Source organism: Myodes glareolus, chromosome 14, assembly GCF_982192425.1.
Source record: "Myodes glareolus chromosome 14, mMyoGla1.1, whole genome shotgun sequence".
In the NCBI taxonomy this organism is placed as follows: Eukaryota; Metazoa; Chordata; class Mammalia; order Rodentia; family Cricetidae; genus Myodes; species Myodes glareolus.
Window position 1 is genome coordinate 5,295,808 of NC_142039.1, and position 15,511 is coordinate 5,311,318.

General features: G+C 39.6%; 1 protein-coding gene across 12 annotated transcripts in view; it reads left to right on the top strand.

The window, feature by feature from the left end:
* Positions 1 to 15,511, top strand: part of Abi1 (abl interactor 1) — an 83,924-nt gene that overhangs the window by 22,205 nt on the left and 46,208 nt on the right. For all 12 annotated transcript variants that reach the window (XM_085698983.2, XM_085698984.2, XM_085698985.2 and 9 more), the window contains exon 2: positions 9,194 to 9,361. In XM_085698983.2, coding sequence (XP_085555109.1) covers positions 9,194 to 9,361 — 168 coding nt within the window. The remainder of the gene's footprint in view (positions 1 to 9,193; positions 9,362 to 15,511) is intronic.

The window sequence follows — 15,511 nt, forward strand, 5'->3', positions numbered from 1 at the left end:
ATGTTTTGGTTATTCTTATTCAGTGTTTGTTTTCCTTTATTGCTGTTTGACTATAGTATTTCCTGAATCTTTTCCTTTATCCCCGATTCTGTTATTTTCCTGCTTGTTCGAGTCTCCTGGTGAGATTCTATTATTCTTTCATTTGATTCGTTAGTTTTTCATTTCCAAAGTTTTTTCTTTCCCCTAAAAAATTTCCTTGCTGGATTTTAAAAAGCATAGTACTGACTTTCTTATTTATATTGATGGTTTTCTCATTTATTTTGTTGACTTTCTTCTCCATATTTCCAGTCTAGGTTCTGGATTAATTTCTTTGCTTTATTCATCTACTCATTTGTATATATTCTTCTTCTTTTTTGCCACTAAATATGAGGTCTTTTATTTAACCTTCCATCCACCATTTAACCTATTTCAGTTTTTGAGTTTGCTAGTTGAGTTGCATGTTTTAGGAAGAGCCATGTTGCCTTGCTGTGTGTGTGTGTGTGTGTGTGTGTGTGTGTGTTTTCCCAGTTGTGATCTGCATCTTTTGATTTGTAGATCTTTTTGACTTTTATTTGAGAATCTATACTGAGTGACCTCGCCTGGAAATTACTTTGTAGATCTCCAGGCTGGCCTCCAATTCATAGAGAGCTGTCCACCTCCATCTCTAGACTACTGAAATTAAAGGTCCTCCTAGCCTTTGAAGGCTCAGGATTGATCACCACTCAGAAGAGGAAAAGTACAATAGCAAATGATGCAAGACACTGGGGTACACAGACTATTAGTGAAAGCCCACCAGTGTATCACTAATGGTCATAAAACAGTGCATGACTAAGTTAAAAAGCATGTAGTGTAAATGTGGGTATAGTAAATGGGTAGGTAGGTGGCAGGGAGAGGGGAAAAATAGAGGCAAACAAGGTTTCATCAAAGGAACAAGATGGATAGAAATGTTTGTTACGAAGAAGAGAAAGTAGCAGATTGGGGGGAAAAGCCTGGAATTATAACCCTGTGGTAAGTATGTGCTTATTGAGTGTACAGGTCCAAGATTCAGTCCCTAGAAGAGCCTGAATGAATGAATAAATGAATGAAAAAAATGAGAAATGTCTCAGTAACAAGAATAAACTTAAATATAAGAAAAAGGATTAGGGGAAAAAACCCCCAAATCTTAATAAGATAAAGTCTACATAGAAAAATAGAAAGCAAAAAGGGAAACACAGGTGAGAAGAAGAAAACCAAAGGGAATGTAAAGGTATCCTTTGAACTGGCATCTCAGACTGAAAAAGGAGAAAGTGAGCTGAGCAGCCAGTTTATCTCCTCCTGCCTCCTGACTGTGCGCTCAGCTTGACCAGTTAGGTCATGCTCCTGCCTCCATGCTTTTGCTATCATGATGAGCTGGACTCTTTTAACTGGACCAAAACAAACATTTCTTAAATTGCCGCCCCCCCCCCCCCTTTGGTCAGGTGCTTACTACAGCAATGAGGAAAGTAACTAGTAATTGGTTTTGGTCATGGTAGACTGAAGCATGGTTTTGCCTTTGTCTTTGCTTGTGAGTTCTGTATGTCTAAAAGATGTGTACATATACCATATTAACCGACAATACTGTGGTGGTTTTTACTTTCTTGTTTACTGAAGCTCAGACTGTGTGCTCCATAATCTCCATTGTATGGCTGCCAAACACACTGGGTTAGAATTAGCGAAAAGATGGGTTTGTTTAAGCAGCGTTGTCTACCATCTGAAGTTGGTTTTGGTTAGATGCGGTAAGATGCGTGGAGAGACTAGTGGGCTCCAGCTTGACCTTACTTTCTTGCTGTGTCCAGTTCCTTTTCCTGACTGTGGCATAGCCCCATCCATCTGACAGATCTTGAGGTGCAGTTGGCAAATCTAGAGTAGCACAACTTCCGCCGTAGCTCTTCCTTTGTAGCCCGGTTTCTGTAGCTGAATGCTGTAGCTTCTCAAGGTGATTGATTTAGTGCTCTCTGATTTTGCATCTTCCCTTCTGCATCTTTATTGCTTCCTCAACTATTACTATTAATGTAAAGTGAAATTATGTAGTAAATACCTTGTCTATAAATCGTATTGGACTGCTTCCACCTTTAAATCCTGATTTTAATACACTTTCCTTGTTGGTAAATATCTATATAATTTTTGATTACATGATAGTCAAAATGAGATTTTTGTCACCTGTCATTGGTTCTTTACATTGCTTCTAGTTTTTCTTTGCTGTTACAAATTGAAGTAATACGAATGTTGTTTGCATTTGCCCTTGCTTTTCTTCTGGGAAAATTCCTAGACATGAAGAACACATAGATTTTAAGCAGTTGTGATATATGTTGTCTGGTTGCACTGTCCAGTATGTGGAGTATTTTGCAATCATTCTTTTTAAGAAGAACTAAAATTGTTTGGGAAGTGAATTAGTTGATAGCAAAGGAGGAAGTGAAAGGAAAGCCAATATCATGGGCTAAATATAAAATCTTTTATATGAACAGTACATAAATGTGTAACATGTCAGGTGTTAAGAAGAGTTTGAGAAGGTCATGAAGATGGATTGTCCTTCCAGGTAAAAGATTTTGTCAGTACAACTGTGAGCAGGGGCCTGAATCTGCCCTCTCTGGCTCTCATGGTGAGCAGTGGTGTACTTAAGACTTCTTAGGGGAATTGAGGCTTGTGTGTTACCTGTGCTATGTGACTGAAGAAGGGGAATAGATACGCATAATTTAGGTCGCATAATGGGGCATTGTTTCCCTGGGCAGGGCAGGGGTGTGGGTGACCAGTGCAGCCTGCACCACCACCAGGTGGTGGTTAGTGAATGCACACTGTGGATGGCGGGCTCTGTGGCCTTGCTTCTTTAGTCCTCTTTGTTAGGACTATCTTGTCTATCAGTGAATTTTGTTTGGTTTATTTTTTGACGTGGGAGGTCTCACTGTGTAACTCAGGCTGGCTTGGAATTTGCTATGTGTCCCAGGGTGGCCTTGAACCTAATTGTAATTTTAAAATGTACTTGCTCTTTCTGAAATAAGGTTTCCCTTGATTGTGTCCTAAGCCTTTTAAAGTTTAAATGCTTTGTGATATTGATAATAAAGGGATTATTTGGGTTGTAATTATGATACAACTTAAAATTTCAGAGCTGTTTTTACAGTCTGTCTACTAGAAATGCCATAAAGATAAATTGACTATAAAGGTTTAAAAGCGTTTTCGAGAATACAGTTAAATATGAAGATATGTGTAAGTGTAGTTGGAGCTGATTGTTCTGTGTAAGCTTTCCAGTTAAAGAGCAGACTGTGCCACAAATCCTATTCCTGTCCCCATGTCTCCTTTTTTTCTTTTGTGAAGTAGATTCTCCAGTGTTGCTCAGTCTGTCTGCAAATTTGGTAATTTTCCTGCCTCCCAAATGCTTGGGTGATGGTTGTTTGCTGTCACTCCTGTTTGTGTTAACTTTTGAGCGGCAGTCATGACAAGGATGACTTTTTTCTCTTTTGGAAGTCAGATATTGACACAATAAAATGGGAGAAAGATTTCACCTGAGGTGAAGAAAGTGAGGAAGAGGAAAGGCAGTGAAGTAAGGGTGTGGATGGGGGTCAGTTTTCAGTGGAAAGGAGGGAGGAAGGGTGATAGAAGGATGTAGAAGAGATTGAGGTTGCTTATAGCCAACAATTTTTTATTTCATGCAATGAAAAGAACCCCCGCCCCTTCCATTTGAAGAAACTATGATGGGACAGAAAGGATTTAAGGAAGCAGATACTATTGAAGGTTTCTACCCCAGCTAACAGATCCTAATTTAGTAAGTTGGATTTCTGCAGGTGGATAAGGAAGGAGGAAGAAGGAAATGGGTAATGGTTGAGATGGTCACAGAGTTCAGTTATCTCTGGAATTTCCGGCGTAGTTTATTTTAAGTGTGTTCACTATGTTGCGTATTTTAACTGCAGCTATTTTAAACAACTAACTTTTCTTTTAAAGCTGTGTATGTTTGCTAGGCAGTGGTGGCGTGGTGGCCTTTAATCCCAGCACTTGGGAGGCAGAGGCAGGTGGATCTCTGTGAGTTCAAGGCCAGCCTGGTCTACAAGCGCTAGATCCAGGACAGCCTCCAAAGCTACAGAGAAACCCTGTCTCCAAAAACAAAAACGAAACCAACCAAACAAACAAAGAGCTGTGTATATTTGATTCCCTTTAAGGACACTTAAAGGACAGTGATGACAAATGGACTTCCAGAGCCATTTGTTAACAGGGAGCCTAATTAACTAATTAGTGTAGTTAATGATCTTAGTTCTGTGGACACATTCTTAGTTGTCTATAGTCTGTGACACGTTTTGTCTGCTCCTTTGACCTGCTTAGGTGATTGGTTGGTGATTATAAGGGAGCTACAAACAAAATAACTGGCAGCAGTAATTTTCTGCAAATTTGAGTGGAAACAAATGGTGACTTGAAAGGCATTCTTCAGTAAGGCTGTTACACCCAGGCATGGCTTTCTTTTTCTTTCTTTTTTTTTAATTTTTTTTTTTTTGATTTTTCAGAACAGGTCCTCTCTGTTTAGCCCTGTCTATCCTGGATCTCTGTAGACCAAGCTGGCTTTGAACTCAGAGATCTGCCTGCTTCTGCCTCCTGAGGACTGGGATTAAAGGCGTGAGCCACCACTATCCAACCACACAAGTCTTTTTAATGCTTCAAATATTGCAAATCAGAGAAAATGCAAAAAAATTTGTGGGGAGTAAGGTGTCATACAACCCAGGTTGGTTTTGAACTCACTGTGTAACTAAGAATAACTTTAAAATTGACTCTTCTAAGTTACTCTTGTTTTGAATGCTAGCTTCATAGGTATGCATCACTACTCCTAGCTTTCTTTATTTTTTTGGGGGGGGGAGGGATATAGCAACCAGGCCTTTGTGTATGCTAGGCAAACACTCTGCTAACTGAGCTAATCCCCAGCCCCCAAGAAAATGGAGTTTAAAATTTAGTTTCTTTGATGGACTGAAGACATGACTTAGCGGTTAAGAGTACTTGCTGCTCTGCAGAAGAACTGAATTCGATGTCCAACATCCACACATGGTAGCTCAAAACTGTCTGGGCACCAGGCATACATGTGCTGTGTGTGTGTGTGTGCATTTATTTATTTCAGGCAAAACATCCACACACATAAAAATTACTCCCAAAAATTTAATTTCTTAAATTTTTAAAGATACTTTGTTTTTTATTGTTGCCAGTGATCTACATAAAAAAATTTCTATTTTCTCTATATCATTGCTAGCACTTGTAATATTTAAAAAAATTTCTTAGATTATATTTTAATTATATTTCTACTTTTCCTTTGTTCCCTCCAGACCTTCCTCCTATATATATATATGTCTCTCCCTGCTCTACTTCAGATTCATGACCTTTTAAAAAATCAATTGTTATTACATGCATATATGTATATACATATGTATTCCTAACAAATAACCGGTTGAGTTCATATAATGTTACTCATTTGTATGTCTTCAGGGCTCAGTATTTGGAACTGGACAACCAGTTGTTGTACTCTTCCCTTACATTAAAGTTTTAAATGGAGGCTATGCAAAATACTGTTTTTGCTCAAGTATGACATTACTGTTTTGAGTAAGAGTGCATTGCACTTCACTGTATCAGAATGAAAGGGTTCTTATGTGTAGGTTTCTAAGTAGAATAATTTCTGTTAACATTTAATTGTTTCTAAATAGTTATATGATTGTATAATAAAGAAAACTAGAAAATAAAATACAAATTTTTACATGGGAGGAAAGGATAAATAGATGTTAGCCCAAACCTGGCATTTCCTTTCACTCCTGTGATAGAAAAATGTGTGTGGTCTGTAAACTGAAGGCTAAAGAAACAGGTAGATGAAATTCTAGAATATAATAGATGATTGAAAATAATTATCTTATTCAAGTTTGTCTACATGACTTTGTAAACAAATGTTTATTTTTCCTCTATATTGTAGAAATTTCCCTGTCTTCCCCCAGTTCTGAATTTTAATTCTATAACAAATGTCCTTGAACATTCTAGACAAATGCTCTACCTTGGAAGAAAATTCCTAGCCTAGATTCTGTGTTTTAATGCAGAAAGACTTTGTTTTTAATAGTGTGGATGACTGGTTCTATTCAAGATTGTATTTGTATTCCTAGCCACTAAAAGAGCAAGAAAAAGAAACAAGACAGAAGACAATTTCAAAGAAAAAAGTAAACTTGTTTTACACAGATAGCAAAGTTGTTTAAACATCTTAAATAATCTATAAAAAGTGGGTAAAGTTGACAAATGAAATTAGAAACATTGCAGAATTGTAAGGCTTTTGTGTGTGTGTGTGTGTGTGTGTGTGTGTGTGTGTGTGAGTGATTTGTTTTTTTCTGAGACAAGGTTTCTCTGTGTAACTAGCTGTCTTGGAACTCACTTTGTAGACCAGGTCGGCCTCGAACTCACAGAAATCCACCTGCCTCTGCTTCCCATGTGCTGGGATTAAAGGCATGAGCCACCATTGCCTGGCCTAAGACCAGTGTTTTAAAGCCAGTTATCTAGGAATTTATCTGTAATCCCAAAACTCATCAGATTAGTTCCAAGCTTTTTTTAAAAAAATCACTCTGATGTCCAATTTACTATCATTACTGTGTGTATATACTTTGTGCAAGTGTGAGGGCGCCAGTGCTGCAGCATGAGGGAGCTCAGAAGACAACTCTGGAGCTGTTTTTCTCCTTTATATTTAAAGGGTTCAGGGAATTGAATTCAAGCTTGCACAACAAGTGCTTTTACCCATTGAGTCATCTTGCCACACTGATTTGGACTGGCTGACTTGCTTGCTTCTTTTCTTATTTAATTAATTTATTGATTTTACATCCCTACTGCAGTTTCCTATCCCCCAATCCACTCCTCTGTTTCTAGTCAGGCCTTTCATGGGTATCAACAAAGCATGGCATATCAAGTTGTAATAAGACTAAGCACCTCCCCTCGAATGTAGGCTGGACAAGTCTATCCAGTATGAGGAATAGGTTCTTAAGAGCCAGCCAAAGGGACAGTCGCTGTTCCCACTGTTAGCAGTGCCACAAGATAAACAGCTGTCACATGTGTGTAGAGCCATACAGGCTCCCTGGTTGTTGGTTCAGACTCTGAGTTCCTCTGAGCCAGGGTAGTTGATTTTCAGATTTTCTTTTCTCTTTTTCTTTTCTTTTCTTTTCTTTTCCTTCCCTTCTTCCCTTCCCTTCCCTTCCCTTCCCTTCCCTTCCCTTCCCTTCCCTTCCCTTCCCTTCCCTTCCCTCCCCTCCCCTCCCCTCCCCTCCCCTCCCCTCCCCTCCCCTCCCCTCCCCTCCCCTCCCCTCCCCTCCCCTCCCCTCCCCTCCCCTCCCTTCCCCTCCCTTCCCCTCCCCTTCTTCCCCTTCCCCTTCTTCCCCTTCCCCTTCTTCCCCTTCTTCCCCTTCCCCTTCTTCCCTTTCCCCTTCTTCCCCTTCTTCCTTTCCCTTCCCTTCCCTTCCCTTCCCTTCCCTTCCCTTCCCTTCCCTTCCCTTCCCTTCTTCCCCTTCCCCTTCTTCCCCTTCCCTTCTTCCCCCTTCTTCCCCTTCCCCTTCTTCCCTTTCCCCCTTCTTCCCCTTCTTCCCTTCCCCTTCCTCCCCTTCCCCCATCTGTCCCCAGTCCACCCAGGAGATCTCTATTTCCCCTTTCCAGGGAGATCAATGCGACCCCTGTTTGTTACCTAGCCTCTCTGGGGCTGTGGATTGTAGCATGGTTATCCTTTACTTTAGAGCTAATATCCACTTATGAGTGAGTACGTAACATGTTTGTCTTTCTGGGTCAGGGTTACCTCACTAAGGATAATTTTTTTCAAGTTCCACCCATTTGCCTTCAAATTTTAAGATGTCATTTTTTTTAACTGCTGAGCAATACTTCATTGTGTAAATGTATCACATTTTCTTTGTCCATTCTTTGATTGAGAAGCATCTAGATTGTTTCCAGGTTTTGGCTATGGCAACTAAAGCTGCTGTGAACATAGTTGAACAAGTGTCCTTGTGTTATGGTTGAGTATCCTTTTGGTATATGTCCAAGAATAGTTTAGTTGGGTCTTGGTGTAGATAGTTTTCTGATTTTCTGAGAAACCACCATTTCCAAAATGGCTATACAAGTTTGCATTCCCACCATCAATGGAGGAGTGTTCCACTCGCTCTACATCCTTTCCAACATAGGCTGTCATTAGTGTTTTTTGATCTTAGTCATTCTAACTGTAAGATGGTATCACAGAATTGTTTTGATTTGCATTTCCATGATGGCTAAGGACGATAAATGTTCTCTTTAAGTGTTTGTCTGCCATTTGAAATTCTTTTGTTGAGAATTCTCTGTTTAGGTCTGTACCTCGTTATTAAATTGGATTATTTGGGTTTTGGATGTCTAGTTTCTTGAGTTCTTTTATATATTTTGGAGATCAGCCATCTATCGGATGTGGGGTTGGTAAGGATCTTTTCCCACTCTGTAGGCTGCTGTTTTGTCTTATTGACTGTGTTCTTTGCCTTACAGAAACTTTTCAGTTTCAGGAGTTCCCATTTATTAATCTTGGTGTTTTTGTTACTGGTGTTCTATTCAGGAAGTGGTCTCCTGTGTTAATGTGTTCAAGGCTACTTCGTACTTTCTCTTCTATTAGGTTCAGTGTAACTGGATTTATGTTGAGGTCTTTGATCTACTTGGACTTGAGTCTTGTGCAGGTGATAGATGTGGATCTGTTTGCATTTTTCTACATGTGGACAGTCAGTTGTGCCAGCACCATTTGTTGAAGTTGCTTTTTCTTTCTCTGTTGTGTATTTTTGTCTTCTTTGTCAAAAATTAGGTATTCCTAGGTGTGTGGATTTATGTCTTGGTCTTCTATTTGATTCTATTGATCCGCTTATCTGTTTTTATGCTAGTACCATGCTGGTTTTGTTACTATAGCTTTGAAGTAGAGCTTGAGATCTGGGATGGTGACACCTCCAGCAGTTCTTTTATTGTACAGGATTGTTTGTTTTCTGTCCTGGGTTTTTTTTTTTCCCCATTTAAAGTTTAGTATTGTTTTTTTAAAGTCTGTAAAGAAATGAGAGAGAGAGAGAGAGAGAGCGCGAGCACGAGAGCGAGCATGTCATTTGACTAGTTTGATATTTCTGATTTGGGCTTTTTAAATGGAGGAAAATAGCTCTGTATTTGTATAAAATGTGTGTTTAATGAATTGTCAACTAACTATTGGTTATTTTTGTTCTTATTTCAGGCTACAGACAAGAGAAAAGCTCTAGAAGAGACCAAAGCATATACAACCCAATCTCTAGCTAGTGTTGCTTATCAAATAAATGCATTGGCCAACAATGTACTCCAGTTGCTGGATATCCAGGCATCTCAGCTTCGGAGAATGGAGTCTTCCATCAATCATATCTCACAGGTATCAGCTGTAAAGTCTTTTAGGTTTATAGTTAGTCAAATGGTAGCACGTGTCTTAATTATAAGGGTACACACCTGCTAAGAAATGTATTACTAGGAGATTTTGCTGTGGTGTGAACATCTTAGAGAACACCTACATCAGTCTTCATGGTATGGAAGTCTACCTACTGTTCCCTGTGGACAGTCGATGTTGTCAAGAGTGGAAAATGCATGATTCACGAGGCTGTTGCTGGTGTAGAAAAAAGTTTTTAAAATAATTTTAAAAATAGTGTTAAAGCTGGAGAGATGGATCAGCAATTAAGAACACTGGTTGTTTTTCTAGAGGATCTGAGTTCAATTCCCAGCACCCACATGGCAGCTCAAAAGTGTCTGTAACTTCAGTTCTGGAGGATCTGATACCCTCACAACAGACATACATGCAGCAAAACACCAGAACACTTTAGATAAAAAAGATATCATCTAAAAAATTTACTCCTAAAAAGAAAAAAAGCATAGTAGTAATGTTCTTTAATACAGTGGTAACACGTACTGTAATCTGTAGACCAGTAAGAATTTATTATCATTATCAGGTATTATACAGCATAGAAGTGTGACCGGCAGTACAATAATAGGTATGTTCACACAGCCACTGCCATGAAACAGATGCTCAGGTAATATGCAGTCTCAGACAAATGTCATGTAATAATGGTATAGATGACCTGGGAATATAAAATCCTTACCTAGTATTTTACTGATTGAGTGAAGCCTTGATCACTCTTAGCTTTGTTTTGAGCTGAGTAAGCTTTAAGTTTTGAAATAGTTTCACTGTAGTCCTGGTGGTCCCTGAACTAAGGCCGCTGCCTTAACCTCTTTTTTAAAAAGTTATTATTTTTTTATGTATGTGTTTGGCTTACAAATATATCTGTACCATGTGGGTGCCTGGTGCCCACAGAAACTAAAAGAGGCCATCAGATCTGCTAGGACTGAAGTTATAGATGGCTATAAGCTTTCATATGCTTCCTGGGAATCAAACCCAGGTTCTCTGTAAGATGACCAGTGCTCTTAATGGCTGAGCCATCTCTCCTGTCTCCAGACTCAGCCTTTTGAGTGCTGGGTTCATAGGTATGTACCACTATTCTTGCTTTATTTTATTTTTTTGTAAGTCTTCTTTTTACATTTGTAGAAAAACAACACAAAACTGAACATTTAAGGTGTTTTGTTGTTTTGACTAGGGTTAGAATCTAGGACTTTGTGTATTCTAGTCATGCATTCTACTACTGATCTGCACCCCCCACCTTTTTTTTTTTTTTGTTATGGTAAGCTACCCAGGCTGGCCTTAAATTTTCATCCTCACCCTACCTTAGCCTCCTGAGTAGCTGGGATTATAGTTATATCCCACCATGCCAGCCTGTTGACTTTTGTTGAGGTAAACTAAATTACATTTAATTAAAGCTTATAATAGTATCTTGCCAATTTTTACATATTCTCAAGAGGTCCTCAACATAAAGAAAGGAACATGTGCTTTTGTAAACTTTCCCTCCTTCCCATCCCTTGTTCTTAGTGTTTTTGTCAATATAGAATAGTCCATATTTTCTAGAAATTTGTGTGAATGCATTCATGTACCTATCCCCTACCATTTTCATCTTGATTTAGCCCTTTTTACATAGCACTCTTACTTTGAAATTTACCCATACTGTTCCCATATAAAAGAGTCTGCTTTTATTGTTGAGCAGTTTCGTTTGATTTCCCTCCCTCCTTCTCTCCCTCCCTCCCTTTTTCTTCCTTTCTTACTTTTTCTTTCTTTTTTCTTCTCTCTCTCTCTCTCTCTCTCTCTCTTTGGTTTTTCAAAACAGGGTTTCTCTGTAGCTTTGGAGCCTGGTCTCAAACTCACAGAGATCTGCCTGTCTCTGCCTCCCAAGTGCTGGGATTAAAGACGTGCACCACCACTGCCCAGCTTGTTGAGCAATTTCTATTTATCTGTTATCTGTTTGTGTATCTGTTGTTGGAAATATTGGTTGTGTTCATATTTTGCCAATTACACATTAAACTTCTATAAACATTTATATATAGATCTTCCTATAGTCAAATGATTTATAATTTTTAGAAATTATATTTTTATTTATTTTTGTGTGTGTGGGTGCATATGTGTACCAGCATATTTTGTTTGGAGTTAGAGGTGACTTAGCAGCTCCCTTCCAGTATGTGGGTCCTGGAGTGTGCTTAGATTGTCAGGCTTGGTAGCAAGTGCCTTCATGTTCTGAGTCATTTCTCATTGGTCATGCTTTTGTTCTTTAAAGAAGATAAGTGTGTGGAATGAATAGTAGATGTCTATTTATAAGAAATTATCAGATTGTTTTTAGTGTTTACTGTCTAGTCTGTGAGAGATCTTATTAGGAACAAGATTGTAGGTTTTGTTACTTTTTATGCATTTGTAGAAAGGAACAAGTTTGTTTGTTTTTATCTCCAAATAAAATGAATTACTTTGGTTTTGCATTATTTTAAATGTTAGCAATCTTTTCTGGGATTAAATTCCAGTTAACTGATGTATTTCCAGTTCTATACATTGTTAGATTTAATTTGATAGAATGTTAAGGGAATTACTTTATGGTCTTGAGAATTATTGGTTATGTTTTTGTAATGTTTTTGGCTTTGGTGTCATTATTGTAATTCTGTAATTGTAATTGTAATTGTTTTTATGAGTAGTTTTCCATTTGACCCTAGACTTTTCACTTGGAGGTTATGGGTGCACACGTGTGTGTGTGTGAGTGTGAGTGTGAGTGTGTGTGTGTGTGTGTGTAGATGGAAGTTTTTGTCCTACCTATTCCCATAGCCATTCAGTCCCAAAGAAACACACAGAGACTTATATTAATTATAAACTGTTTGGCCTATTAGCGCAGGCTTATTATTAACTAGCTCTTACAACTTAAATTAACCCATAATTTTTATCTATGTTTAGCCGCATGGCTTGGTATCTTTCATCAGTGAGGCATTCTCATCTTGATTTCTCTGCTTCTGGATGGTGACTGCGTCTCTGCCTTTTCTCTTCCCAGAATTCTAGTCTGATCACCCTGCCTATACTTCCTGGCTGGCTACTGGCCAATTAGCATTTTATAAATCTAATACGAATGACAAATCTTTACAGTAAACAAGAGCATATCCCACAGTGTGTGTGTGTGTGTGTGTGTGTGTGTGTGTGTTTGAAATAATGATTAAATTTGTTTGGCAGCTTCCCACATGTTTGTAGTACATTTTGTTTACTCTCACCTCCCATCCTCTCATCTCCCTCCATTCATGTCAGGCTGCCGTGGGCCCCACAGGTCTCCTTCCCACCTTCATACTTTTTTGTTTTGTGGTCCTCTATTTTTTAAAAGGACTAACTATGTGACCATGAGTTTAGAATTATCCATTGGGATCTTTATAACTGGTATCATTCTTTTGTTTTACGACAGACTCTCCTAGTCTTAAACTCAGGGTGACTCTCCTATTGCAACCTCCTGAATGCTGGGGTTGATTGCTTTCTTTTAAATAAGGAGATTAGGACATAAGCATGCATAGAGGCAAGACCATAAAGATAGAACAAAGAGAAAATGGCCATCTGTAAGACCACAAGAAGCCAGCCGTGGGGATATGGTGGTTCTAGATGACCAGCTGCTATATTTCTAAGACAGTCAATGCTGCTTTAACATTCTTTTGTACTTTGTGATGGCAACCCCAACAGATTAGTTTTACTATCTTTAGGGCTTTCACTTTTTGTCAACAATTATGGATTTTTTTTTTAAAGTACGGTTCTAGTATATAATTCAGGCTGGCCCCAGACTTGCCATGCTTTTGCTTTACCTTCTCCAGTACTGGGATTATAGGCCTGCACCATTGTGCCAAGCTAGGTGAAAAGTTTTTACCAAGACTGATTCAGGCAGAAAGATATACTATACATTGATAATTGTCATTGAAATGAGAATAGTGTATTATCAGTAGCACCTAAAGATCACGCAAGCATTTAGTAGAAATCACTTGATGGACTGGTTTTGTTTTAATGTTATGGGTGCTTGACCTGCATGTATGTCTATGTGCCATGTGCCAACCAGAAAAGTTCCTCTGAAACTGGAGTTACAAGCAGTTGTGAAGCACTCTATAGGTTCTGGGAATTGAAACCTGGTCCTCTGGAAGAGCAGGCAGTGCACTTGTTACTAAGCCGCCTCTCCGACCCCAGATGCAGTTGGTATTTTAAAAGGTGACTTTTAACCGTTGATAGTTTCATAACTGGGGTTTAGTCCACTTGGTGCAGTGGACATGAAGTCCTGGTTTGATTCCCAGGGCTGCATAGATCAGGCAAGTTAGTATAGGCCTATGATTACAACACTGGGGAAATGGAAGAAGGAGGATTTGGAGTTAGAGGTCATCCTTGACCACAACAAGATGAAAAACAGCCTGAGCTATTAGAGACCTTGTCTCAAAGAAGAAAAACAAAGCGGGGGGTGGGGGTGGGATGGGGTGGTGGTGGTGGCAAATGCCTTTAATCTCAGCACTTGGATGGCAGAGACGGGTGCATCTCTGAGTTTGAGCCTGGCCTAGTCTACAGAGCAAGTGCCAGGACAAATTGCAGAGCTACACAGAAAAACCCTGTCTTGAAAAATCAATAAAAGAAAAAAAAAACAAGAAAAAAACCAAAAAACTCAAGGCAACAGTGTTAAAAACAAACCACCAAAACTCTAATAAAGTGTTATTTTCTTCTTTGAAAACACCCAGATTGTCTGCAACACTGCCTCTTCTTCCTCTGTCCTTTCTGTGTGTCTTCTCAACCCCTTCCCTTTCACCTTTTTGAGACCAGGTTTCATGACATCCAGGCTGGCTGTATGCTGCGGCTGTAGGCATGCACCATCATGCCCATGTATTAGCTTCTGCTGCTACTTTTCTTCCTCTTCTTACTGTTTACTTGTACATTCTTTTAATTCCATGTTCACATTTGTGTTTGTAAAGATCCCTTGGAACTGGTGTTACAGAGAATTGAGAGCTGCCGTATGGGTGCTGAGAATTAAGCCTAGAGCTGTTTGTTTTGTTTTTTCTTTGAGACAGGATTTCTCTCTGTAGCTTTGGAGCCTGTCCTGCAACTCACTCTGTAGACCAGGCTGGCCTCCAACTCACAGAGATCCGCCTGTCCCTGCCTCCCAGGTGCTGGGATTAAAGGCATGTACCACCACTGCCAGGAGACGATAGGTGTTTTTTAATGTTAATATGTTACATATGGACAGAATATATCTTTTAATTTTTTGGTTGTAACTGTTTTCTTTTTTTAAGAATTTTCCATAGGCCAAGCATGGTGGCACAGGCCTGTGATCCCAGCTACTTGGGAGTCAAGTTCAAGACCTGGGAAAATGGAGCCAATAAATGATGGCTAAAGCCTCCTATCAATAGCCAACTTTATTCAGAGCACCAGACACTTTATACTCTGAGAATAAAGATGAATCATATGAGTAAAGTGTCCAAGCACAAATGCAGGCTGCATGTGGTGGGCGAGCTGTACGTGGCAGAACGTGTTTTTCCATAGTGGCATATAAACAAATAACAGCCAGTTGTGATGAGTGATCTGAGGTAAAGCCACTCTAGCTGTGACACCTGACAGGGGCAAGAGCATAACCCAAATCCATTTACGTGTTTTTGAAGGAACTGAGATCACAAGTTCCTTGTCTTGGTTCTTTGGAGTTTTCTCACAAGAAATCTCACAGGACTCCATTCTTGAACTGTGTTCTGTCACCCTGTGTGTCTTTTTTGTAAAAGTGGTAGTGTTGGACTTGGACCCCACCTTTAGACTTGCTAGGCTCAGTGCTCTATCACCGAGCTGCAACTCTAGCCCTTGGTGTTCAGATGGTTCTACCGTGTGGCTGAGACTGCCCTGGGAGTGTGCTGCTTCTTCCTTAGGCTGCCTAACTGCTGCAGGCCTTAGCAGGCTTCCCTCCTTCTTACTCCTCCACCAGGCTTCCTCCTTCTTGCCCCCCTTTCCTCCGTTTTCTCTCCCTCCTGCCTCTTCTTCCTCCTAGCTCCTCTCTTCTCTTTCTCTTTTTCCTTTCTGCCCCTTTCGTACCTCAGTGTACCCTCCTTTTCCTTTCTTCCCTTCTTCACTCTTGCTGTCTTTCCCTGCTTCCTTCTGTGGTGTTGTTATTTTTTGAAGCAGAAT